The 25000-nt window shown below is 39.2% G+C and overlaps 1 protein-coding gene and 1 pseudogene across 2 annotated transcripts in view; both read left to right on the plus strand.

Annotated features, from left to right (window-relative positions):
- LOC138059437 (adenylosuccinate lyase-like) overlaps positions 1-25000 on the plus strand; it is a 43473-nt gene that overhangs the window by 15607 nt on the left and 2866 nt on the right. Inside the window, exons 12-13 of one of the 2 annotated variants that reach the window (XM_068905039.1) lie at positions 22657-22777; positions 24196-25000. The exon at positions 24196-25000 is cut by the window's right edge and continues 2866 nt beyond it. In XM_068905039.1, the coding sequence (XP_068761140.1) occupies positions 22657-22743 (87 nt within the window). In that variant the 3' untranslated portion in view covers positions 22744-22777; positions 24196-25000. Of the gene's footprint in view, positions 1-22656; positions 24062-24195 lie in introns of those variants that run through there. The other variant, XM_068905040.1, reaches the window with a different exon arrangement.
- Positions 17381-19704, plus strand: LOC138060322 (uncharacterized; annotated as a pseudogene).

The raw sequence follows: 25000 nt of genomic DNA on the forward strand, positions 1-25000 counted from the left end.
AAAAAATGAAAGAAATACGGTGAGACGAAGTTATACACAATTGCAATATCCTTATACTCTAATCACCCTGAAACGATTATAAAATATTTTGTAACTAATCTTAAATAAACATAAACAGCATCAGGGGCGGGCATCTCGTTTATTGATACAGCGAGCGTTTTCAACATACCATAGAGTAAATACATAAGTGAATAAGCAAATAAAATCAAAGTTGAAAGAGATGGCTCTTGCATAACTTACAAAATCTTAAGTAACCTAGAAAACCCCTAGGGGTATGTTAAAACTAAGCCGTTCACCCTCAATGTAATTTAACGTTGGCTAAATAATTTCTTCATAGGCAGTTAACAAAATTTAAGGTTAGTATGTTATCCGTATCAAACAGTCAACTAATTATGTATATCAAAATCCTTCTTTAAATGCGTCTTCCAAACATCAAACTGCTCCGTTTTCGTCACTGCCACAAAAAAAATGAAATACAGGGTAAGACTTGGGGTGTATGATTTGTATATCTCAGCGCAATGTGCCACGCGTACGTTTCGCTTCGCTGGAAAACGTTGAAATGTGACCGAGGGCACATTGCGATTACATGTTTATCACATAAAGGACAAAATTATTGAGGGAAGCTCGTTCAATACTGCGACAAATGACAATCAACTTAACACGCTTTCATTCGGTTAAAGTTCAATTCAATAAATCGTTGCTGTCACCAGAAATAGCGCTTAAATGTCTCTGAATCTGGAAGAAGGTTATTTTGTAACTTCGCTTGCTGTGGATAAGCAAACCATCTGCACGCGCTTACTAAATAGAAACGGTGCATTACACTTTCTTAATGTCTGTTGGGGTGGGGGGTTTATTGCTCGAGCAGGGAGAACCCTGTCCCAGAAATTGCTCGATGGAAACTATAAGCGCTTTCTTGTTACAGTGCACTGAATTGGTGAATACTGCAGACCCATCCGTCGTCGGTACTATAAATGGTCATCTTTTCCGTCTGGTTGGTTTTGATGTGCTAATCAACCAGCGCATTTATTTTCATAAGCAATCATTTTCGTAAACTGAGCTTTTAAGTTTGTGTATTTGCAATGCACCTGGACAAGTATTTCTTATAATAAAACAGCGTAATCTAAAAAGCAAAAAAAGGTGGCCGTAATTTAAAAAGGAAGGGAAAACAAACTCTCGAAATCTAGGAATTCCCGTTACGCTTTTTCAAGGGGTTTTGGAAGTAGGCAATCTTTTCTTCTAAACTTAATCATTGTTAAAGATCTCTTACCGTTTTGGCTTCTTAGTCTCTCTCATCGTGTTCCTGGGGAGCCTTTTTAGATCCATCCTCAGGTTCTTCTGTAGCCGCATCTTGTGTCATTGCTAGAATACAGAGCACGACGATAGTTCCGCTTACCATTGCACCAAACAATGCACGCAGAAAAAATACCCTTGATGGAGACATATCTTCTTGATTGAATACAGTTGTAAATTATGTTGAAACACCTTTACAGACCAGATGCTCTAGTATGACTTGCCGCGGTTGGTCTTCGGCAGCAACTTTATAAAGCGCGTTTCTTGGATGAAACGTGTTTACTCAATCGAGGCAAATATGTAGGTAGCATCTGCAGGAGAAGCCTCTCATATACCGTAGGGCACGGTCAAGTGCTTTTGAAGAGAAATTACGCGTTTGCCCCAGGGCTTTATGGTAGGAACCACGAGGTAACCATAGGTTAGGAAGAAACGTGAATAAATTAGGCTTCAAGACTCGTAAGAAGAGCACCACTTTAGAAAAACCCGTGTTTTCAAAAAAAAAAAAAAACCCATTGGTCAGGTTGTCCGGTTCAAGTCTTGCTTTGTAAAATCTTCCACGAGGTGGATACGTCTTACGTTTAACAATAGACCTGTCGGGTGCTGAAAACGTTTTGTGAAATCAGAATGTTAAGTACTGGGGAGTGGTCAATTTTTTCTTATCTTGTGCCACACAATCATGTTGTTTACACATGCGAACCTACTTTAAAACCAAACACTTTAAACAAACGAATCCGACAAATGTGTTCTCGTCCATTACAGTTTTCTGTGAAATCAAAATGTTCCGCTGTTCCTTATGACAGGACTGAGCTTATAACAATTATTTACTGTTCCTTGCAATAATGTTTACTTATTCAAGCGACGTATCACTCCTGAAGTGAAAACGATATTACGCTCCATTGTGTGGAGGCGGTGTGATAATTATACCTTAAATTGAACAATTATGTCAAGCGCAGGCATCAAAGTCACAATAGTTAATTGTTCGATTCTTCACATTCTTCCCGAGGAGTGCTCTCAGGCTTGATCAAGCGTAATTCCACACGTATTGGTATTTTAATTTCATTTCTTGTATTTATGTCCTCGCTTTCGCTAATTATGGTACCGTTACCTCCGTTCGGGGAACTTATTATGTCTTCTCAGCCACCATGGGAGCATAGACCGTGTTGATGTTGAGAAAGACCTGGGGATTTTGGTTAGCCACAATTTAAGCTGGAATAATCACGTTGTATTTTACCTAATCATTGGTCCATTCATGGTAACTTTTAACAATAAATTTATTACATAATTAATTATATAGATTTATTTATGTTATAATAATAGAGGGCTTATCTTTAAGGAGTCTGGCACTCTGTTTTAAGCGTACCTCAGATTGAGCGGTTGATTGATTTGAATGTCAATTTTTTTAATTGTAAGTCTGAAACTTGAATAAATAAATAAATAAATAAATAAGTAAATAAATAAATAAATAGAAAATGCTTCCTCGTTTCAATTTGGGGAGATTTTGATCACGTTCTAGGCAACGAATTTTTGGCAGATTCTTGTTGATTAGCGTAGCAGTACATACATCCAAACCGCAGAAAATGAACAAAAATGTGTATCGCTCTCTTTCAAATTCGTGATACCGATGATTAAATTGATTCCCAAATATCAGTTCTATGACCATGTTGTCATGAATTAAGTTGATATTGTTTCTTGGATATTCAATTTTTCACAAATCATGTTGTTGACTATTGAGGGTACATGCTCATTCATTATTGACATCTGGTTAGCCTACAAATTCGGAGTACGAGCTGTGATATTATTTTGAACCCTGAATGGAATGTGAATGCATGATCGTGAGGAAGCATTTTCAAACTTGTATGGAAGAGTTCGAAACTTTAAGGAAACGTTTGTAGTAAAGTTTGACGCTTTCAAATCGAAGACTGTCTGTTACACATATATAAAGAACAAGTCCCATTCAGTACTTTGGTTGGTGGTTCCAACCTTCCCGGACCATAGCCATTCATTCACTCGTCCTCAAATAGTTGAACCGCGTATTTTGTCATTGAAGTTGATATCGCTGTTCGATGTTGGTTTTGAGGTGATTCGTTGTCGTTGATGTTGACTAACCTTTGTTGTTGGTTATGGTATTAGCCGTTGAATTTGGACCAATTTTATCGTTGACCCAGAGAGAAAATGATGAACTGCAGGTTGGTCGTTGATGTTGGAAGCAATTTTGATTTCTTGAATTTTGCACCATTCCGCCAACCATAGTTTATACCCAAACTCTATTCTTCTAACCAGCTGTGTAATAAATGATATAAAAACGTCCATTAATTCGCTTTGACGTCGGAGCTTTCTAATGACGGTGAATTTGACCTTCGAGCCCAAGTGCGTGGATGATGAATTCAGCACCTGAACGGGTGCCAGTTGCATGAAAAAATAACGAAACTTTTACAATTTTCGCACCTAGTGAGACTGTTTTAATTCCAAGAATAGTTATTTTGAAGCCTTGCATACTCTGTTACTCCCATAGTCGTGATCAGTCAACTCAATCTAAAAATCAAAGTGCCACTGTCGTTACTCGTGGATATGAAAGTTACCGCGATTGTTTAAAATTGGCAGGCTGAAGTTCTCTTTATGCATTAGCATTAATAGTTGAATAATTGTGTAACAGCACGGTGGGCTCTCATATGCAACGAGCACACGTGTTACACAATCTAAATGGGTAATCTTGTGTCATTGCTAGAATACAGAGCACGACGATAGTTCCGCTTACCATTGCACCAAACAATGCACGCAGAAAAAATACCCTTGATGGAGACATATCTTCTTGATTGAATACAGTTGTAAATTATGTTGAAACACCTTTACAGACCAGATGCTCTAGTATGACTTGCCGAGGTTTGTCTTCGGCAGCAACTTTATAAAGCGCGTTTCTTGGATGAAACTTGTTTACTCAATCGAGGCAAATATGGAGCATCTGGTAAAAAAAACCGCTCACATACTGTAGGGCACGGTCAAGTGCTTTGAAGAGAAATTACGCGTTTGCCCCAGGGCTTTATGGTAGGAACCACGAGGTAACCATAGGTTAGGAAGAAACGTGAATAAATAAATTAGGCTTCAAGACTCGTAAGAAGAGCACCATTTTAGAAAAACCCATGTTTTCAAAAAAAAAAAAAAAAAACCCATTGGTCAGGTTGTCCGGTTCAAGTCTTGCTTTGTAAAATCTTCCACGAGGTGGATACGTCTTATGTTTAACAATAGACTTGTCGGGTGCAGAAAACGTTTTGTGAAATCAGCATGATAGGTACTGGGGAGTGGTCAATTTTTTCTTATCTTGTGCCACACAATCATGTTGTTTACACACGCGAACCTACTTTAAAACCAAACACTTTAAACAAACGAATCCGACAAATGTGTTCTCGTCCATTACAGTTTTCTGTGAAATCAAAATGTTCCGCTGTTCCTTATGACAGGACTGAGCTTATAACAATTATTTACTGTTCCTTGCAATAATGTTTACTTATTCAAGCGACGTATCACTCCTGAAGTGAAAACGATATTACGCTCCATTGTGTGGAGGCGGTGTGATAATTATACCTTAAATTGAACAATTATGTCAAGCGCAGGCATCAAAGTCACAATAGTTAATTGTTCGATTCTTCACATTCTTCCCGAGGAGTGCTCTCAGGCTTGATCAAGCGTAATTCCACACGTATTGGTATTTTAATTTCATTTCTTGTATTTATGTCCTCGCTTTCGCTAATTATGGTACCGTTACCTCCGTTCGGGGAACTTATTATGTCTTCTCAGCCACCATGGGAGCATAGACCGTGTTGATGTTGAGAAAGACCTGGGGATTTTGGTTAGCCACAATTTAAGCTGGAATAATCACGTTGTATTTTACCTAATCATTGGTCCATTCATGGTAACTTTTAACAATAAATTTATTACATAATTAATTATATAGATTTATTTATGTTATAATAATAGAGGGCTTATCTTTAAGGAGTCTGGCACTCTGTTTTAAGCGTACCTCAGATTGAGCGGTTGATTGATTTGAATGTCAATTTTTTTAATTGTAAGTCTGAAACTTGAATAAATAAATAAATAAATAAATAAATAAATAGAAAATGCTTCCTCGTTTCAATTTGGGGAGATTTTGATCACGTTCTAGGCAACGAATTTTTGGCAGATTCTTGTTGATTAGCGTAGCAGTACATACATCCAAACCGCAGAAAATGAACAAAAATGTGTATCGCTCTCTTTCAAATTCGTGATACCGATGATTAAATTGATTCCCAAATATCAGTTCTATGACCATGTTGTCATGAATTAAGTTGATATTGTTTCTTGGATATTCAATTTTTCACAAATCATGTTGTTGACTATTGAGGGTACATGCTCATTCATTATTGACATCTGGTTAGCCTACAAATTCGGAGTACGAGCTGTGATATTATTTTGAACCCTGAATGGAATGTGAATGCATGATCGTGAGGAAGCATTTTCAAACTTGTATGGAAGAGTTCGAAACTTTAAGGACACGTTTGTAGTAAAGTTTGACGCTTTCAAATCGAAGACTGTCTGTTACACATATATAAAGAACAAGTCCCATTCAGTACTTTGGTTGGTGGTTCCAACCTTCCCGGACCATAGCTATTCATTCACTCGTCCTCAAATAGTTGAACCGCGTATTTTGTCATTGAAGTTGATATCGCTGTTCGATGTTGGTTTTGAGGTGATTCGTTGTCGTTGATGTTGACTAACCTTTGTTGTTGGTTATGGTATTAGCCGTTGAATTTGGACCAATTTTATCGTTGACCCAGAGAGAAAATGATGAACTGCAGGTTGGTCGTTGATGTTGGAAGCAATTTTGATTTCTTGAATTTTGCACCATTCCGCCAACCATAGTTTATACCCAAACTCTATTCTTCTAACCAGCTGTGTAATAAATGATATAAAAACGTCCATTAATTCGCTTTGACGTCGGAGCTTTCTAATGACGGTGAATTTGACCTTCGAGCCCAAGTGCGTGGATGATGAATTCAGCACCTGAACGGGTGCCAGTTGCATGAAAAAATAACGAAACTTTTACAATTTTCGCACCTAGTGAGACTGTTTTAATTCCAAGAATAGTTATTTTGAAGCCTTGCATACTCTGTTACTCCCATAGTCGTGATCAGTCAACTCAATCTAAAAATCAAAGTGCCACTGTCGTTACTCGTGGATATGAAAGTTACCGCGATTGTTTAAAATTGGCAGGCTGAAGTTCTCTTTATGCATTAGCATTAATAGTTGAATAATTGTGTAACAGCACGGTGGGCTCTCATATGCAACTAGCACCCGTGTTACACAATCTAAATTGGAAATACCCATATAATCTAAATTTAGATCAGTGGGTGGAAGCCATCTCAGATGATCATCCGAGTCATCCAAGCAACTCATTAAATATGCGTTTCCTCTTTCTCTTCAATTACATGAAGTTTACCCTATACTTAGAAATTTTCTACTCAGGAAAGGAAAAAAAAAGGGAAAAAAGGAACTGTTTTGTTTAAGATGATCGACGGACATAGATGACAAAAAGGTTGAACCTAGTCCGTCAGCCACGCGTAAGGAATCATCGATAACCACCACACCATCGAGGCACGCTGCTGAATGAAGGCGAATTTTTATAATATTTAAATAGAGACCCATTACCAATATTGAAAGCTAATCGACTTAAGATGGGTGCTTACTTAGAATGGACGTTTAGATTTAACACAGTTTATCAGCACTATTCAAAATGGGTGCTTAGACCTAAATACGGTGCATGCATGGTTGGATGACTCGGATGATCATCTGAGATGGCTTGCACCCACTGATCTAAATTTAGATTATGTTAGTATTGCCCATTTAGATTGTGTAACACTGGTGCACCCAACTTGATACCCAAAATAATGCATGTATTTGAGGTAATCCCCTTTGCTGGAATTCAACCCTGTGAAATAAGTATACCATTTCTCCAATAGGCATAAGATTACTCTTTAACACATCCTCTATAAAGAGCTATACCATGTGTTCAAAGTTCGTTGCACAGATGACAGGGTAATTTTGAATAAGGTGTTTTTTTTGTTGCCAGGTCATATCGTTAATGACATCAGGTTTAGCAAGTAGAGCAGATCCATTTAGTAATATTAACACTTTTTGTGCCAGTTATACATTCCTCCAACAAACCTTGCGAATATTTTTCACTATATTTGATACTGTTACACTTAGCAACAGATGATTTGAACCATAACTGATCACAGCAAGTGCATATATATTCAGGGCCATGTGTTATCTTATCATGAAAAAGACTGAATCACTTTTGACATGGAATGTCCAATAGAGTGTTGACCTTGACAAATTTCAGTTTGGTTAGCCTTGAGCTCTGCATAGCTTTCCTTAAATGGTTTTATGCTTTTCTGTTTAGGTCTCTGATATGTTTTGGATTGCTTTTCTTTTCCTATTCCCTTGCTGCTTCAATATTTTCAGATCTGTTTTGGCGTTTTGCATTGTTTTTCTTTTCCCTGAACTCTTCAAGTGATTTTGTCTCTTCCGCTTGATAGATTCTCTCATATAAGCTTTTTTTTGCCACTGCTTTGTAGAAATTATTACTGACACTCACATCATTTTTGGCCATCGTTAATTAATCAATTATTACAAGTAAATTGGTAACACCGCTGATTTCATAAGTTGAAATTCTGTCATTATGATAATCTAACTGAAGTGCTGAAACATAGTGTCTTCCATCTAGATGTCCAATATTCACAGTAGTTCCCTGTTGTCCGCTTATAGGACTAATAACAGTTACTGGTGTCCACCCCTCAATGGATTCATTTATACGTATAGTAACATATAATACATTGCAAACTGTTTGCACAATAAGTGCATCACACCATGTATGTTACTGTGACAACAAATGCACAATTGCTCTGTAATGGGTCCAATTGATTTTTGGCGGTTGTTTCTGATGGATTCAACTCCAGCAGCATGCACATTCATGTGATAGGAAGGATCCTTGCATAACTAGTTGGCAACAGAAGAAAAGAAGCATGAACCATCTGAGGTACTTTCTAGTGACTTCAATCCTTTTTGAGCTAATCGAGCCTACAACAGTCCTATAGAAGGAATGTGCTGTATGTGTACTCGTTCCATGTGCAACAGGGCCTGGGTTCGATTCAATGTCTCCTGATATCAATAGCCCTTCTCTTGATAGACAATAATTCTCATTTTGTTGGTTCTATTTTGTCGAATGCGTAGAAGCAGATTGATCTTGAATACACAATGGAAATGACAAGTCTTTTTTGTGTTTAGCAGTCCTGCGGATGATAAGATAAAAATGACGATTAGAATATCCTACTCTCAAAGATTGTTACGTCTGAGTTAAGGTCTAGGTATAGAGATATAATATTTTCCAAAAGCAAGAGATAAACACTTTCTCAACCCAGACGAGCACGGTACGTCCTTATTTAAATAATGCACCATACACTTTCTAATTACCTTGTCTTTCTGAAACAAGCTCGACGTTTTCTTGTAAGGAATTAATCCTGGAAGGTTTTCTGTTCCGGAGAGCATGTACCGTGCCTCAGCCCTTGCTCTATCGTAGGAGATTGGTACGGATTTCTCATCAGTTTTCGTTACATAATCAGTGACCGAGTCTTTCGACAGTCCTTTATTATGGTCCACCACACAAGTACTAGTGTCTGGAAGTATGAATTGCTTGGTTGCCTCACTGTTTTTCATGTCACGGATGTTGTTCAAGTTGTATTCATGTGGCTTTGATGACTCATAGCTTGCAAAACTTCGTGATAGCTTTGATAAACATTGTATACTTTGATAGCTTCAATGTTACTCTCCAAATGGAAGTCACCTTCCACATGGAATTTATTTATCCCCCGTGAGCTTAGGGGATGAACAAGCACTGTCTTCTCATCATGTGTCTGTCGATTCCATTTCTACATGTATTAAAGTCTTCGCGTTGGTCAGTGAAAGGCGGTGCACAATTAATTGCACCAATCTGTAATTGTTCAGAATATTTTGCTTCACCTTCGAAGAAAGCCATTTCTTTAACTCTTCCGTTTCTTGTTTCTAAATGCAGCGGAAGGTGCTCAAACACTTAAGTATAAAAGCGACATGCAGCAACAGAGGCGCACATCCTCGCGAACAGAAAGTCACAGCTTTCTAAGCTGTGTTGTGATTATCCATCCTGATTAGCTTATTAGATCGAACTTCCGGTTACGCAGAAGTGACACATTTGCATAAAGAGCCTCACCAAAACTCGTGGATATATCCACGAGTAAAAAACGAGATGCTTCCGTCAAGCATACACTGGGTTGCCTGTGGTACGTGTTACAGAAAATCAGAAGGCACTGAATTGTGTGGTATTGAACTACAGCATTCCAGTCTCTAAAGAATAACAAATAAAAGAGAAGCGAGAAACATTGGCTTCTGGGCTGACATGTTAATAATTTTCAAGTTCCCTGACAACTTCTTTTCACCATAAATTTAAGCGTGCCCTCTGAGCATCTGACAGCTTTGTTACACTAAAGTTCTCTGAAGTTTTTTTGTCCGGCGAGGTTAGTGTCTGGATGAGAGACCAAAACAATATACCCCTCAAGACAGAAGGGTCGGACCGAAAATACTATTAACGCTAACAAATGCGAACTCAGCAAGGTACAGATTTTGTTAGGTTGCTTTATGAAAAACAAATATTGATGCAAAAGTAAATAACAATTGATACACAGTTTTTAGAAAGAGCAGAAGGAAGTTTCCGGGATGGTCGATCGAGAATAAAATATTTACGACATGAAAACAACATTAATTTTGAACCGTGAATATAGAATATAAAAAGTTACGATCAGCGAAAAACATTTTGGGAGATTTTTGCTGCGTTCAAATAAATCGCAAAATCGAAAGTGACTTGGCCGGAATTCAGCTGGCGCCGTGATTAAGTTACCGCGGCATGTTTACTCGCCAAACTACACTCGTAATAAAAATTTTGGAAATTATCAGCTCACTTTGATTTCGGCTCGACGGGCGATAGATTGTCCACTGCTCGTCGCTTTTACGATTCCAGGTATGTGTTTTCACCGCCTGCCTAGTTTATCGAACTGACTTTCCATTATTGAGCTCCGTAAGGGTATATTTTGCTTAAAGATCCACTAAAACGCCATTCGCGTTACATGACTTTCGACGCCATTGCAGGTTAAGTTTATCATTCCACTATGTCCACCAGAGAAATCTACGCATTTCCACTACCCTCTCCATCCTAAGAAAATACGAGCAGAAGGCTCTATGCACAAAGATGCCACTTAGCAGGGGAGTGACAGGCAAGACTTTTACCGACATGGAAAAAACGACGAAACTAGACCCTCCGTGAGGGAGATCACCCAGAAGTCATACCAGCAGAGGCCCTTTGGCTCACAGGTCCTCACACGTTCGTACGACGAAACAGATCCTTTTCTGAGGTTAAAAACCTGGCTACCGGCCTATTTTATAACTCTTTTCCTACTTTCCCAACCGCGAGAAAACCGCGGTAAATCAGCCATCGCCAAAAACTGTTTTTTTTTTCTCAAAAAATATTTAAAGTTAGGGGGAAAAATACATCAATTTAAAGCTACGAAAATAAGCTTTCCAACAGCATGTAACTTATTTACAGACAACTGAAACATTTTATAAAAGCGAAAGTTGAACGAAAAAATTTAAGAAAAATAACAGTAAAATATGTTTTCCAGGCAAAATTTGGTCATTTTAGCGTTGATTACGAATTTTTGGATGCAAAACTAAAATTTTCTGCAATTTATCTGCCTTCTTGGACATAAATTCGACCGAAAACTGATGAGACACGAATATTTTTAGATTTTTAGGAATAATCGGATTAGCGATCAATGCGTAATATGATAATGCGATAAAAGTCAAATTTGCGACCCGTTGCTAACGGCAACGGAAGCGATCGCATTACGAATAATTAAGCTCTGTTTGCCAAAAACCACCCAAATAACCGATTTTTCGACGGAAAATTCATCCCAGAGGATAAAACTATTCACTGGACATGTAATAAAGGTAATTATATTCGAGCGAAAGCGAAAACAAGCGAACATTTTGAGGGAAAACACAATAACGTGAGATCAAAGGAACATGTGGTGAAGACACGTAATTGCATCGCTACCAAAATAATCTTACCTTTTCAGCGATTTTAACGCTTGAAATTCCATCCAATCCACCTGGTCTAGAATTCACTATAATCGCTGCCCTGCGAATCTTCAGTGTTCTGCATAACAGCACACTTGGTAAAAGACGGCTCGACGGGCGACAGACAGGGGCACCCAACGAGAATATTGTTCAAAACCACTTAAAGGTAACATTGTTAAACATATTTTAGTATTTAAACGGTAGATATAGGCATATTTTTATCCCCTAGAAATTTTTCATCTGTTCGGATTTCCTAGCTGAAAGTCTAGTGATCCGAAAATTATAGGGATTAAAACTTATCTTTTCGAAAATTTCAGTCAGAAAAAAGGCTCCCGAAAATTCTAGGTGACCTTTTTAGGGTAAAAATCCGTTAAAAATGGGCAATTATACCATTTTTTAGATGTTCGAAAATCCTAGGACAGGCAGGCAAGTTAGAAATTTTACAACAAATGTTCCGAAAATTCTAGATCTCAAATCGTCTTCCGAACAGATATTTTCCGAAAATTGACGTTGGGTGCCCCTGGACAGATAGTTGTCGAAGTCCATTACTCGTCGCTTTTAAGATTCCACCGCCTGTCTTGTTCAGTATCCAATTGATTTGCCATTATTGAGCTTCATAAGGGTATATTTTGTTCAAAGATCCACTAAAACGCCATTCGCGTTTCATGACTTTCGACGCCATTGCCGGTTAAGTTAATTGTTATAATGTGTCCACCAGAGAAATCTACGCATTTCCCACTACCCTCTCGATTCTAAGAAAATACGCGCAGAAGGCTCTATGCACAAAGACACCACTTAGCAGGGGAGTGACAGTTAAGACTTTTACCGACACGGAAAAAAATAAAACGAGAAGCTCCAAAAAGCTTACACTGGGTTGCCTGTGGTACGCGTTACACAAAGAACTGCAGCGTTCCAGTTAATTTTTTCAAGTGGGGCGTCATTAAGACCATTTGAGGGGTCACCCACATGTCGCGCCAGCAGAGGCCCTTTGGCTCACACGTTTGATCATTTTGTAATGGCCTGTCCCATTTTAAGGTCTTTTAGTCTTTTAAGCTTTCGTAATAAATTCAGTTTAAAGATAACAAAACACGCTCTTGAGTAAAATTCACTCGTTTCTTCTTTAAATAAATAGTCTACAAAAAACTAACTGCAAATTGCTCTGACGGACGGTTTCCAGCATGTCTAGCAGTTGGACTAAGCAAACGTTTATTGCTCATACAAGAAAGGACTACAGGTGTTGTTTCCGCTTCATAATGTGACGGTCTAATCTGATGCCAGGTCAAAACATTGTTTGGCTTTTGCGTTTGCACCAGAAAAAGGCAAGCCAATAGACAGATGAAGAAAAAAAATAACATAGTGTTTATATATAACTATGAATCGAATTCTCATTGAAAGATCTTAAAAAAGCGAACATTTTTGCAGTCTCTAACGTTTTGTCAAAAGGAAGAAATTGATCACGTGCTAGGCAACCGTAAAGGTGCACGTGATCACCCCGTGTCAACTGAATGAACTACGGGAAAGAATGTTTCAGAGTAGAAAAACGTACTTTTTAGCGAAGAAACTTCCGTCGTTAGTTAACTTTGTTGTAATATTTAACTGAATATTTAGATTTCTTCTGTCGGGCCAGGAAGCCTTCTTTGTCGGGTTCCTGAGAAACGTATGTATTTTGACTTCAGGGTGAACTATTTACACAATCGAGAGGTTGAGTGGCCGTGTAATTGAAAATCTAAACATCTATGAGATAAAAAAACAGACTTGCGAATTACCGCAAATCACAATGCTGACAAGCACAAAACCAGAAGAAATGGTTAAGTAAATATGAAGTTTGTTACTATCTGTATGTATTTGGGTCAGAGTATTAAAAAGGGATATATTGTCACGCAAATTATGTAATTTCATGGCACTCATTATTCGCAAGAAGCGCGAGTTTCATGTACACAATCTTCGCACTAGCAAGTCGCAGCAATAAAATTGGATTAACCAGGAAGTTAAAAGAATATTGTTGGCTTCCCAAATAAATTTCATCTTGCACTACAATGACAAAATCATTTGTCAGAGAAATAAAATTCCTTTCTCCTCGTGTATCACATTTTAACGCACGTATGCAAATTTGTTAACTCATTTTCAACCCGATTCCCGGGAAAAATACATATTATTAGCAAAAATATTATTTCTCGTCAAGTGTTGCATCTTTTACGTTCAAATAACAGCTAAAAATAAAGATTTTTTAACGATTTATCCGTTGGCTTCCTGAGAGAATACTTTCTAGAGAGTAAAGGAACTTCCGACGTTAAAAAAGGTGTACCTTTACCTTTACCTAGATATTTTTTTCATAATTTAATATTATCTGTCAAAATTTGCACAACAGTCAAATCATAAAAATAGCAACGCACGCGACAAATTTAGTCGCATTACCTCTTCGTCGAATTCTAATGCTTTACACGGGAATTTTTAGTTATTGTGAAAATCTTTCGGAGTAACTGCAGAATACACCGCCATTTTGAAGCTGCACCTCTGAAAAGGCTGGATACGCGGATACGCAGTCGAAAGTAGCACCCCTCCCCAAGTAAACTTCTAAGTAGTATGTTGTGAAGTAGATACGCAGATACGCGGATACGCAGTCGAAAATACCACTCCGCCCTAAGTAAACTTCTTGGTATATTGTAAAGTGGATACGCGGATACACAGTCGAAAATACCACTCCTCCCCAAGTAAACTTCTTGGTATATTGTAAAGCGGATACGCGGATACGCAGTCGAAAATACCACTCCTCCCCAAGTAAACTTCTAGGTATATTGTGAAGTGGATACGCGGATACGCAGTCGAAAATACCACCCCTCCCCAAGTAAACTTCTTAGTATATTGTGAAGTGGATACGAGGATAAGCGGATACGCAGTCGAAAATACCACCCCTCCACAAGTAAACTTCTAGGTATATTGTGAAGTGGATACGCGGATACGCAGTCGAAAGTACCACCCCTCCCAAGTAAACTTCTAAGTAGTATGTTGTGAAGTGGATACGCGGATACGCAGTCGAAAATACCACTCCTCCCCAAGTAAACTTCTTAGTATATTGTAAGAACCAAACTGCAAAATTTCGCGAGAATGCTTAGGCCTAATCACTGAAGCGAGTGTTTACTAGGCTTAATCAGTAAACGAATGCTTTCTTCTTCACACGATCTCGTGAAAAGTGCAGTTAACCGAACCGCAAAATGAAAGCTAAAATTTTACGAGATTGCTTAGGCCTAATCACTGAAACGAGCGCTTAGGCTTAATCAGTAAACGAGTGCTTTCTTCTTCACATGATCTCGTGAAAAATTGTAGTTAACCGAAGCGTAAAATAAAGGCTAAAATTCTACGAGATTGCTTAGGCCTAATCACTGAAACGAGCGCTTAGGCTTAATCAGTAAACGAGTGCTTTCTTCTTCACACGATCTCGTGAAAAAGTGTAGTTAACCGAAGCGTAAAATGAAAGCTAAAATTCTACGAGAGTGCTTAGGCCTAATCACTGAAACGAGCGCTTAGGCTTAATCAGTAAACGAGTGCTTTCTTCTTCACACGATCTCGTGAAAAAGTGTAGCTAACCGAAACGTAAAATAAAAGCTAAAATTCTACGAGAGTACTTTGGCCTAATCACTGAAACAATACGTGAAGTATTTTCCACTGCGTATCCGCGTATCCACATATCCATGCATATACTACAGAGCATTTTGAAGTATGTTACACGAAGTTGGTATCCAGTTCCCATGTGTGATGTCCGCGTATCCACGTATCCGGGTATCCATGTTTTCCACTGCGTATCCGCGTATCCACTTCTCAATATAGTTTAAAGTTTACCTGGGGAGGGGTGGTACTTTCGACTGCGTATCCGCGTATCCAGCCTTTTCAGAGGTGCAGCTTCAAAATGGCGGGGTATTCTGCAGTTAAGCCAATCTTTCTATATTTGTTAGCAATCATCCTTTCAAATTTCAGAGAAAGCGACCGGTCTGCGAATATTTTACGAGTTTTTTTCAATGGGATGTCAAAAGGCCAAGTGGATGTTATATGCATAATCGGGCAAGTTGCGCGTGTGACCCGTTATAAATATTTTTTCACAAAATGTTCCCGAATCGTCAAGTATCACCACAGAAGAAACGAAAATCATTCTAAAAGCTTATTTTACGCAAAAAGTAGGTTCTGGAGGTAATTTTGAGTGTGGAAATCAAGTTTACAGCAGACGACAAATGCAAACTTACGAGCCATGGTATATTTAATTAAGTTAACACAACAGAAAGAGTCGCTTACCTTATATTTTGACACGAAAATGCTTTACTATTGCCATAAAAACTATCCAGTTAAGCTCGCATATTACACATGATGAATTCATAAAAGCCACCATTTTCCAGCGAAATGCTTTTTGAAACAAACAACATATGTGCTATAAGAGGCAAAAAACCCTTCCTATTTCATTTAATACGTGCGTGAAGACAAGAAACTCAATCGTGTCAAATTACACTCCGTGTCAAAAACGCAACACGGTAAATAAATTTCCCTCGAGTGTTTAGCATCAAACCCTTCACTGAAAAACCCTTTACTTGAATTATCAAGCAAAAAATGGGCAACAAGCTTTCTTTCAAATAATTTTTGACTAACAGGAATTTGTGAAATTTCCAATTGTTAGCAGAAGACTGTGCAGAATTGAGTACAGATCCAAGTCTCTGTTTTGTTAAACCCATAAGTTACTAGAGAATTTTCCATTTGATTTCAGCGTTGTACAAAACACCACACTCGCACAATATTAGAACTACATCTCACTTTGATTACGGCTCGACGGGCGACAGATTGTTGTCGAAGTCCATTACTCGTCGCTTTTAAGATTCCAGATTTTTTTTTCAGCGCCTTCCTTAAGCTCCGTAAGGGTATATTTTGCTTAAAAATCCACTAAAACGCCATTCGCGTTACATGACTTTCGACGCCATTGCCGGTTACGTTAATCATTCTACTGTGTCCACCAGAGAAATCTACGCATTTCCCACTACCCTCTCGATCCTAAGACAATACGCACAGAAGGCTCTATGCATAAAGACACCACTTAGCAGGGGAGTGACAGGCAAGACTTTTCCCGACACGGAAAATAACAAAAAAACCCACGAAATGAAACCGAGATTCCGACTGGGTTTGGCAACCCAGTAATAAATAAAAAATAAATAAAACGGAGACATCTACCCATTTTCCGGCTGGGATTGCCATACGGGAACCCGGTAATGAAACTCGGATTCCGACTGGGTTTGCCATACTGGAAACCCAGTAACTAGAAATCTGTCAAGTGGAAAGTCAATAATATTGCTTCCGTGAATTCAGAACACTGTCACAACATTTCACACAATAATTTTTTTTTTTGAGGAGCAATTCCAGAGTCATCACAAAACTTAATCTTGTCCTTTGTTCTTGAGTCAATTTTTGTTAAGAGAAATAGAGAAAAGGGAATAAGATGCAGCCTTCGACATTTGATGGCTTTTATTTCTTGCAGCAAACACAGTTCATGCATAACAATACAGCGGTGGCTGATGTAGCAAAACCACAATGACTTTTAGGTCCAGTGTTCAATTGAGCATTGCCACATTAAGTCACGCCCGTCCTCCCTGATGGTTCCTTGATGGAATTCGAGTAGTCCAGAGAAAGAGTTGTTTGTGACTGATGTTTTTACAGCCGGAACGGAAGTCATTCCTAAAACAGAAAAGCAAATCCAAAATAAATCTGTTTTTAAGTACATGTCATCTGCCAATCATTTAGTGGCAGTAGGCTGAATTAGTTCAGCAATCAAATGTACTTTAAATTGAGCAAGAAACGGTCTATTTCACGATAAAATGAATTTTCTCCAGCGAATACAATTCGCAAGAACACCACTCAGCACATTTGGACGTTAATGCCCCCTTTGTGTTTTCCAGACAAAAGATATGTTAGGTATGTTTTCTGACAGCATAGGGGATGGAAATCGAGTCACCTTCTGAATTCCACAGCAGTGTTCGTTTACAAAACGCAGTATGATTCTTACAGGCTTGTCGCACTCGCTTTGGTAATTGTTGAATACGCCAACTAATAACAATTAGTTTTCGCTTACGCAGCTTATTGATGTAAATAATCTGAGAGATCGATAGTCAAGGAAGCTACTTTTTGCAAGCATCTATCAAGTGTGACGATGTAAGCTGTGGATTTCTGTTTCACTTCCTTCGGCGAAGCTATGTGTGTCAGAAAACGAACTTTCCATCGAAAGTAACCGTGTGTCATCCAGGACATAAATGGCTGGAGCTCCATTCTCGATCGAGGGATTGCTTTTTTATATCAGCGAGACGTTTACTGCTGGAGTTATTCAATCGTATCAAGGGAAAGGAGTTCTCGAGGGAACTCCATTACTGCCACAACAAGATATTTTAGAGGATTTTAGGAAGTTTGGCGGTGAGACTGATTTGGTCTTTCAGGAATATGACCCTCCTGAAGGTGACAACAGCAAAATGGCTTGGAAGGAATCGCGACCGACAACATGGTGGCAGTCGCTCTGGAAAGCCATGAAGAACGCATTCTTCATTCAGATTGCAGTCCACAAACTGGACAGCCCTCCCTAGAGGTACCCAGGCGATCATAGTGACAGCTGCTACCTCTAAAGCATACGTTGTTCAGTTGTGGAGTTTCCTTGTTGTACTGTTCTTGTTTGGATGGCCCTTGATCAAAGAGCTCAATCTGTTGGTTCTTAATCTCCTCGCCGCTTTTTTGGATTCTTGTTACCGGCTTTCCTTGCAAGTGTACGACATTTACAAGAGGTCTTGGATGTCATTTCCTCCTAACGGCCTTTTTGTTGTCATCTTAGTGATGAATAGCATACTCATCGGCAGAAAAATAGGACAACAAAGCCACAATGGAAGACGTAGACGAATTAAGAAAACTCTTGAGGTTTCTGCAATGCTGGTGGCCCAGTTTGCTTTTGGAATCCCGATAACTTTCGTTTTGGTGTATCTGTTGATTCCTTTGTATGGCGGGGCTACAGAGACGTACAGAGCTATAATTGATGGAGGGTTGCCTCTTGTCACGGCTGCACCAAGGTGATCGTACGGCTCGCTGCACAAAGAATCGATTTTCTTCATCCCGGAGACGCGCATGTGCTGCTTGCTGTGCTGTGCATTGCGTCCGCCATAGTTTTTCGCGTCATGCAAGCCGAGTTGTCGAATCTTCGTCTTTTTATACTCCTCAGCTACGCGGATGGAGCAAGATCTATTGGAAAGACTGACCATCGTTATTCGCGATTATTTGTGATACCTTATTTACAACAAGTTTAAACTATGTGATTTTGGGACCACACCACACCACACCACGGAGCATGCGTTTTGCTGCCGACATGAGTATTCAGATGATTTTGGGTGAGTCGACATCACTGATAGCATCCGTTGGCTTCATTCAGCTTTACAATTTCATGTACAGTGACCACTCCTCTTCGAACTTGCACTTCGCAGCCCAGTTCTTTGTTCGTGTCTGAATTGCCTTGAGCATTGATTTTTTTTTTAATACGTTCTCCTTGTGGCTGCAAATGTCTTACTTGAACATAGCAGTCGTGCAAGTCTGGAGAAAGAAATGGCGAAAGCACATGCTCTTTGGCTTGATTATTACAACTGTAACGTTGTGCTACTACACGACTCATTTGTTTGCTGTTGTAGAGGACTAAAACACTCCAAAAACTAAGGCACATGAATCCAGTTGCGCGGGACCTTTTGCTAAATTTCGTTTAATGCTACAGTCAGATCGTTAGCTAACTATTTAGACGAGTTTTTAACTATTTTGGTTGAGCACTGGTTTTCCGAGGGTGAGAGGTCATGGGGGCTGGACCGACTAACACTCAGGGACTTACAACCAGTGGCAAATCTCTTGGGACACTCACCCTTTGAAGTTGGTTTTCTTACTGAGTGTGAATAATTGCCCCCTTGCCCTAAGACAATGTTGCCAATAGTGAACAGACTTCTGCTTTTCTGTTTCATGCAACATTAATTGGGATTGAAATTGCCTTCTATTTTGAAGCTTTTATTGGAATTTTGACGGTTATGCTTAGTTTCTGACGTCTGAGAGGTTTTCAGGCCCATCCTGGCGTTAGCATCCCAACTACTTTTGCCATTAATTGTAGTTCACGATGTTCAGAAGTGCGAGTAATTAGATTCAAGCCCAATTTTGATCTCCAACACGAAGTATCCCGTTAAGTCTAAGCTTGTGCTACCTATTTCTAACGTTAATATTAGGGTAAACGTTAGCGTTATTTTTAGTTCAGGGCCGGTAAAAGCGGAAGTTTATCCTCATTTGAGGAGCAGCATTTGGGGGCGACACTTTGTGACGTTAGTTTTCTGTATTTCGAGGCAAGAGTGATGTTGAAGTTGGGGAGAAGAGCAAGTGACACTTTGTTTCGCTTATTTGCAAAACGGCGTTCATCTAGTTTATGCATTTCTGGATATATCTGACTTAGCTATGGTATAGTTTTCTCGTTTCATAGCACTAATTCTAGTTCAAAGAGGGCCGTAGACGAAGCACCATGTTTCTCAAAGGAAACGAAAGACGACGTTTGTATAGACATTTTGAAGACCATTCGTTCGGGACGTTGCCACCATATCTCCGCTTCGGGTTTTAACATGGCTGCCTGTTTTCACATAAAAGTGTTCTATGATTGCAAGGGGCATCTATCAGCTGAATAGTCAGCATATAACACATCAATTTCATGGCGGTTTACAATTCTCACAGAGATAGCCCACCAACACTGGGGGTCTCGCACCCTTTTCCCCCCACCCCTCCCCCCCTTCCCAATCAATGTTAATGGTTTGTTGTTGTGTCCGAGAAGTTTGAGCTATACAGCATTGCTCGGGCGTGGAGGGGGTTTTTGTTGATGAAGGAAAAAGCGTGTCGTGTTTTCTAACCGAAAATGTGGCAAAACATTTTGTCGCGGATTGTAGGCTTGAATAAACCACTTTCAAACATGGCGATCACCTTTGCATTCTTTTGTATTATGTTAATTAGATCTACTGTCCTCATTTTGAAACAAAAATTCTTTTGAAAAAATACATACCCTTGTACTCCAGTGGTTCACGAAGATTTACTTTTCCCTGGCCCCGGATCAACTCTTTGCGCGAGAGAAATCTACAAAGTAGCCGTGTACTTTTTTGGAGTTTTCCCTGTAACTGAGATGTGATCTTTACCGAAACGATGCAGTCGATCTCCTTTCGTACATCGATGCAGTCGTATTAAAGGTCCATTTTTGTAACCGTTGATAGCCACTGTTGTTTCAAATTTCTGGGCGTGCGTAGACGAGCCGGAAGTCCGTGATTTACGGACTTCCTGCTGTGGAAGTGGCCAGAACCCATGTTCTTAGTACTGACCAAAAGAAAGGCGGACTCTGGTGACGAGATTGGTCTGTTGCGATCTTTTGGCGCATGAGCAGAAAGCCAACAGCGATGCGAACCTTTAAATGGAGACAAAACGGTGCCACCTTGAAAAGTTTTGGGAAGCCTTAAAGATGCTCAGTGTTTTTCTAATGCTGTATAATCGGCTTCCTTTGAAACCGTTGACCTTATCAGGTCGTTTCCCTTATGGTGAAACGTGACTCATGAACTCACGGCACTCTTTCTGGCAGAAGCGCCATGTTGGGCCAAATCATTATATATGGAAATAAAGATTTGCCGTGACGTCCAAACAGCTACCAATTTTTAACAATGCTTTGTGCTGTCAGTACGTGGGCTATCATGAATTATTTGCCGATATTTGAGTGAATTTGCATCGTGTTTTGTGTGGTAAAAGGTTTTGCAAACCCCTTCAATAGTCAGAAATAGTTTGTGCTATTCTGGTTAGAGTAAATTTGAATGTAGCTTAAAAAGTTACCTTATCCGTGACAAAACTGTATCCATTTACCTCAGAACTGTTTGCATCTCAGTAACTGTTATTATGCGCACCCTTTTCGTTTTTAGCAAATTGGTTGCAAATTAGAGGACTCTTGCGATACCTCTGTATCACCCAAGACACAAGACAGGGTCTTTGAATTGTAACTTTTTAAGCTACATTCAAATTTCGTCTGACCAGAGTAGCGTCAAACAATGTGTGATTGTCAACCTGGTTGAAATGTGAAAAGCGCCTTCCCTTCAATAGTGTTGCCAAGCACTATATCCGTGGAGAAAATGGATCATTTTATGTAAGTGCAAAATCGAGTCAGTTTGTAATTAGTTTTCCAGTTTTTTAGTTATATTCATTTTAAATTTGTTTAATTTGATATATAGAGGATGTTACATGGCCACGCGGGGATACGAATTTTATCTTTGTGCTGATAGTGAGTAAGAAATACTATCTTCACCGCGCGCGGTGAAGAAATGGTTTTTTAGTGAAAAAAAAATCCTACTTTTTCATCAGTACTGATCTATATAATGAAGGTTTTTTCATCAAGTACAGAACTGACATTTGACTTCGGTTCACCTTCACGTTACCCTTAAAGTGCTACGACGATGAAAAAAAGACATTTCTCGTTTTTCTTCACAGTTAGAAAGTACTTGCGTTTAATGCTCAAGAGGTGCAGTAATTTTAAGAGGAAGACTGTTTATTTTAACTCCACTTTTTTCATTAACGGTCCGCCATCACTTGGTGCGGTTCCGATCGATAAGCTTTCTGCGATCTGGATCGAGGAGTAAGTGACGTCATTTACTCAATAGCTTAAAAGTGCAATGTGTGAATGCGGCTTAATTAGTAATCAATTGAGAAAAACTAACCGTGAAAAGGGCTGTTAGTACGCAGAACATGAATTTGACCATCTGAAAGCCAAAAACTCTCGTTCTGATTACTAATTAAGCCGCATTCACAGGCTTCATTTTAAGCTAGTGAGTAAATGACGTCATTTTCTCCTCGATTCACATCGCTGAAAGCCTATCGGTCAGAACCGCACGAAGTAATGGCGGACCGTTAATGAATAAAGTGAAGTTAATATAAATAGTCTTCGTTCCTCTTGAAATTACTGCAAAAAATTTCACCTGTTGAGCATTCAATGCAAGTACTTTCGAAATGTTGAGAAAACGAGACTGAGCGATTTTTGATCGTGGAAGCAACCAACAATTAAGACAACGTTTTTGATCGCAAGAATTGACTTAGTGTACAGAACTAACGCCATGTAATTTTTGGTCTTGTCAGGTGTCCAGATTTATTAGTGAAGAAGTCCGACCAGCTCTAGAGTCATTTAAATTAGTTCTGGAAAGCAAGTCTTCGATTGAGGTGTAGGACTAGCACAAATGGATTTCTCTTATAAACAAAGGTTAGATTGCAGAGAAGAGATTGTCGATCGCACGAGTGATTGATCAAGGAAACCTCCAACCTGATAACAAAGCAGCGTGAAATTCCATGAGTGCCATTTTACCCTTCGGTTGCCACAATCGTTTGAAAAATGGAGATCTTTGTGAAAAAAAAAAAGCAATTCCGTAAGAATTGCCACACAATTGAACATTGCGGAGACCGAGGAACGAAAATTAAAGCTCCACCCCCCTCCCCTGCAAAGGAAAAAAAAAGGAAGATAACAAGTATTCCCTCGCCAGAATTTTAAAATGGCGGCACCCACGGAAAACGAAAATGAGTTATTAAAAATTCTTTGTTTTCTCTTAATCTCAATTATTTTTAAATTAGCGTTTTGTTATTGCAAGAGTGAAGGTTTTCTTTAAAATTAACTCGTGACCTTGGAAACTGTATGGTCTGTTTGCCAATGAAATATCTTTTTTTTTCCAATTATCTTCAGTAAAGAAGGTCGACATCTTGGAAAAAGACATAGTCCAAGCATTCTTTGTTTGCTGTTGACGTCACGGCGGCCATGTTGATGGAAAGAATGATAGCGAAAAAGTCTTTTGGAATTTGACTCAATTGTTATGCAAAACGTAAGATACATTTTTCTATTGTTTTGGCACCAATATGGCCGTCTTATCACGTGAGTCTATTGTTTTGGCACCAATATGGCCGTTTTATCACGTGAGTGCAATCAAAGAATAGCTCGTATTGAGTGTTTTCACTCACGCGATCAGTAACAAAAGGATGGTTGCTACGGGATGACGTCATTAGGGAGCTTAAGATCTACGACGGCGACGTCAACGAAAACGTCACCTCAAAATAGAGCTTTGCTCTAGCAAAAGTCTTTCGCGATTATTCCATCTCGTTCACTTCGGACAATCTGGGCGAAGTATCCTAAAAATAAATTGGAACGAGCGCTTTCAGACTGAAAATAGAGAATGAAAGATTCTCTGTTGCATGCTAACGTTGTCGTCAAAACCTAAAATTTAGTGATTTCACGTCGTCGTCACGCAGAGAACCGCAAAAATATGAGCTAAAATCCGTGCCGCACGTGCAGCACGATTACTTATGCTCTTTTAACCAATGATATCATTGTTTTCTGGCGTTTTCGACGACGTCGTCGTCGTAGATCTTAAGCTCCTTATTATCCGGCTTTATGTACATCATCACTTCGACACCTCTTTGACATCACTTTGTACAAACGTTTTGTATTGTGAGGTAGTGAAGCCTGGTTATTTTAATATAATGGACAGTATCGGCTTTGTCAGGTCTTTGATTTCATGTAATATTTCTGCGTAAGCAAAAGCGGGAAAATTTACTTTCCCTCAATCGAGTGCACCGATGGATGCCTTCCAAATTCCCGAATGGCTAAATTGATGCACTCCTCTCTATATATAGCTCATCGAAGGCAATGGTTTCTTCTGAACGGAAAGATTTGTGGCGCCGAAAGTTTTGGAAAACGTATGTCAAGGAGCCCTTTGGTTCCTCACGAGAACTTGAAAAATGGCGGGAGTTTCGACCGACCATCGATACTGCAAGACAATAGAGTGGCCATCGCATCTTCGTTTGGAGTGATTTCTGCCATCCTCCGGCAGAAATTTGAAGAGCGCGAAAAATTGGAAAGTATGCTTGGATTATCAGTGCCCTAAATTCACTTCAAATCGATGCAGAGCGCGATGAAATTAAAAGCGTGATCGACCCAGCAAGCTACTACCAACTACTTAAATAAAAGATGATCTTGATCGTGGGCAGGAGCGGTTGAAGAAATTCATAACGTGAAATTTTTAACACTTGAACACTGGAGGCGACGAGGTCGCCGGATCTGATTAATCAGGTTACCTTTTGTGAGGAAATGGTTCAGGAATCAAGGTTCAAGTTGTAATAACATGCATGTTAATTTTTTTGTTTCACATTCATTGTTCTAGGCCAATTTGTCTATTCTTTCTGGTTCACACAGTCTGAAGTCATCGCATTCAGCTCTAGTAATTTCATGAGCTTATGTGGGATATATAACATGTTTACTTATTTTTCTTTGATATTCACTATGAATTGCGCCAAAATTATATTGTATATCCTTTCCGGTTCATTGAACTGAAGTGGTATTCAGAGTAATATCTGAGTTCCACTGGGATATATAACATGTTTAGTAATTCTTTGTTGACCTTTCCCGTTCCTTTCTGGTTCACCCAAGCTGAAGTCCTGG

This window comes from Montipora capricornis, chromosome 8, assembly GCF_036669925.1.
Source record: "Montipora capricornis isolate CH-2021 chromosome 8, ASM3666992v2, whole genome shotgun sequence".
In the NCBI taxonomy this organism is placed as follows: Eukaryota; Metazoa; Cnidaria; class Anthozoa; order Scleractinia; family Acroporidae; genus Montipora; species Montipora capricornis.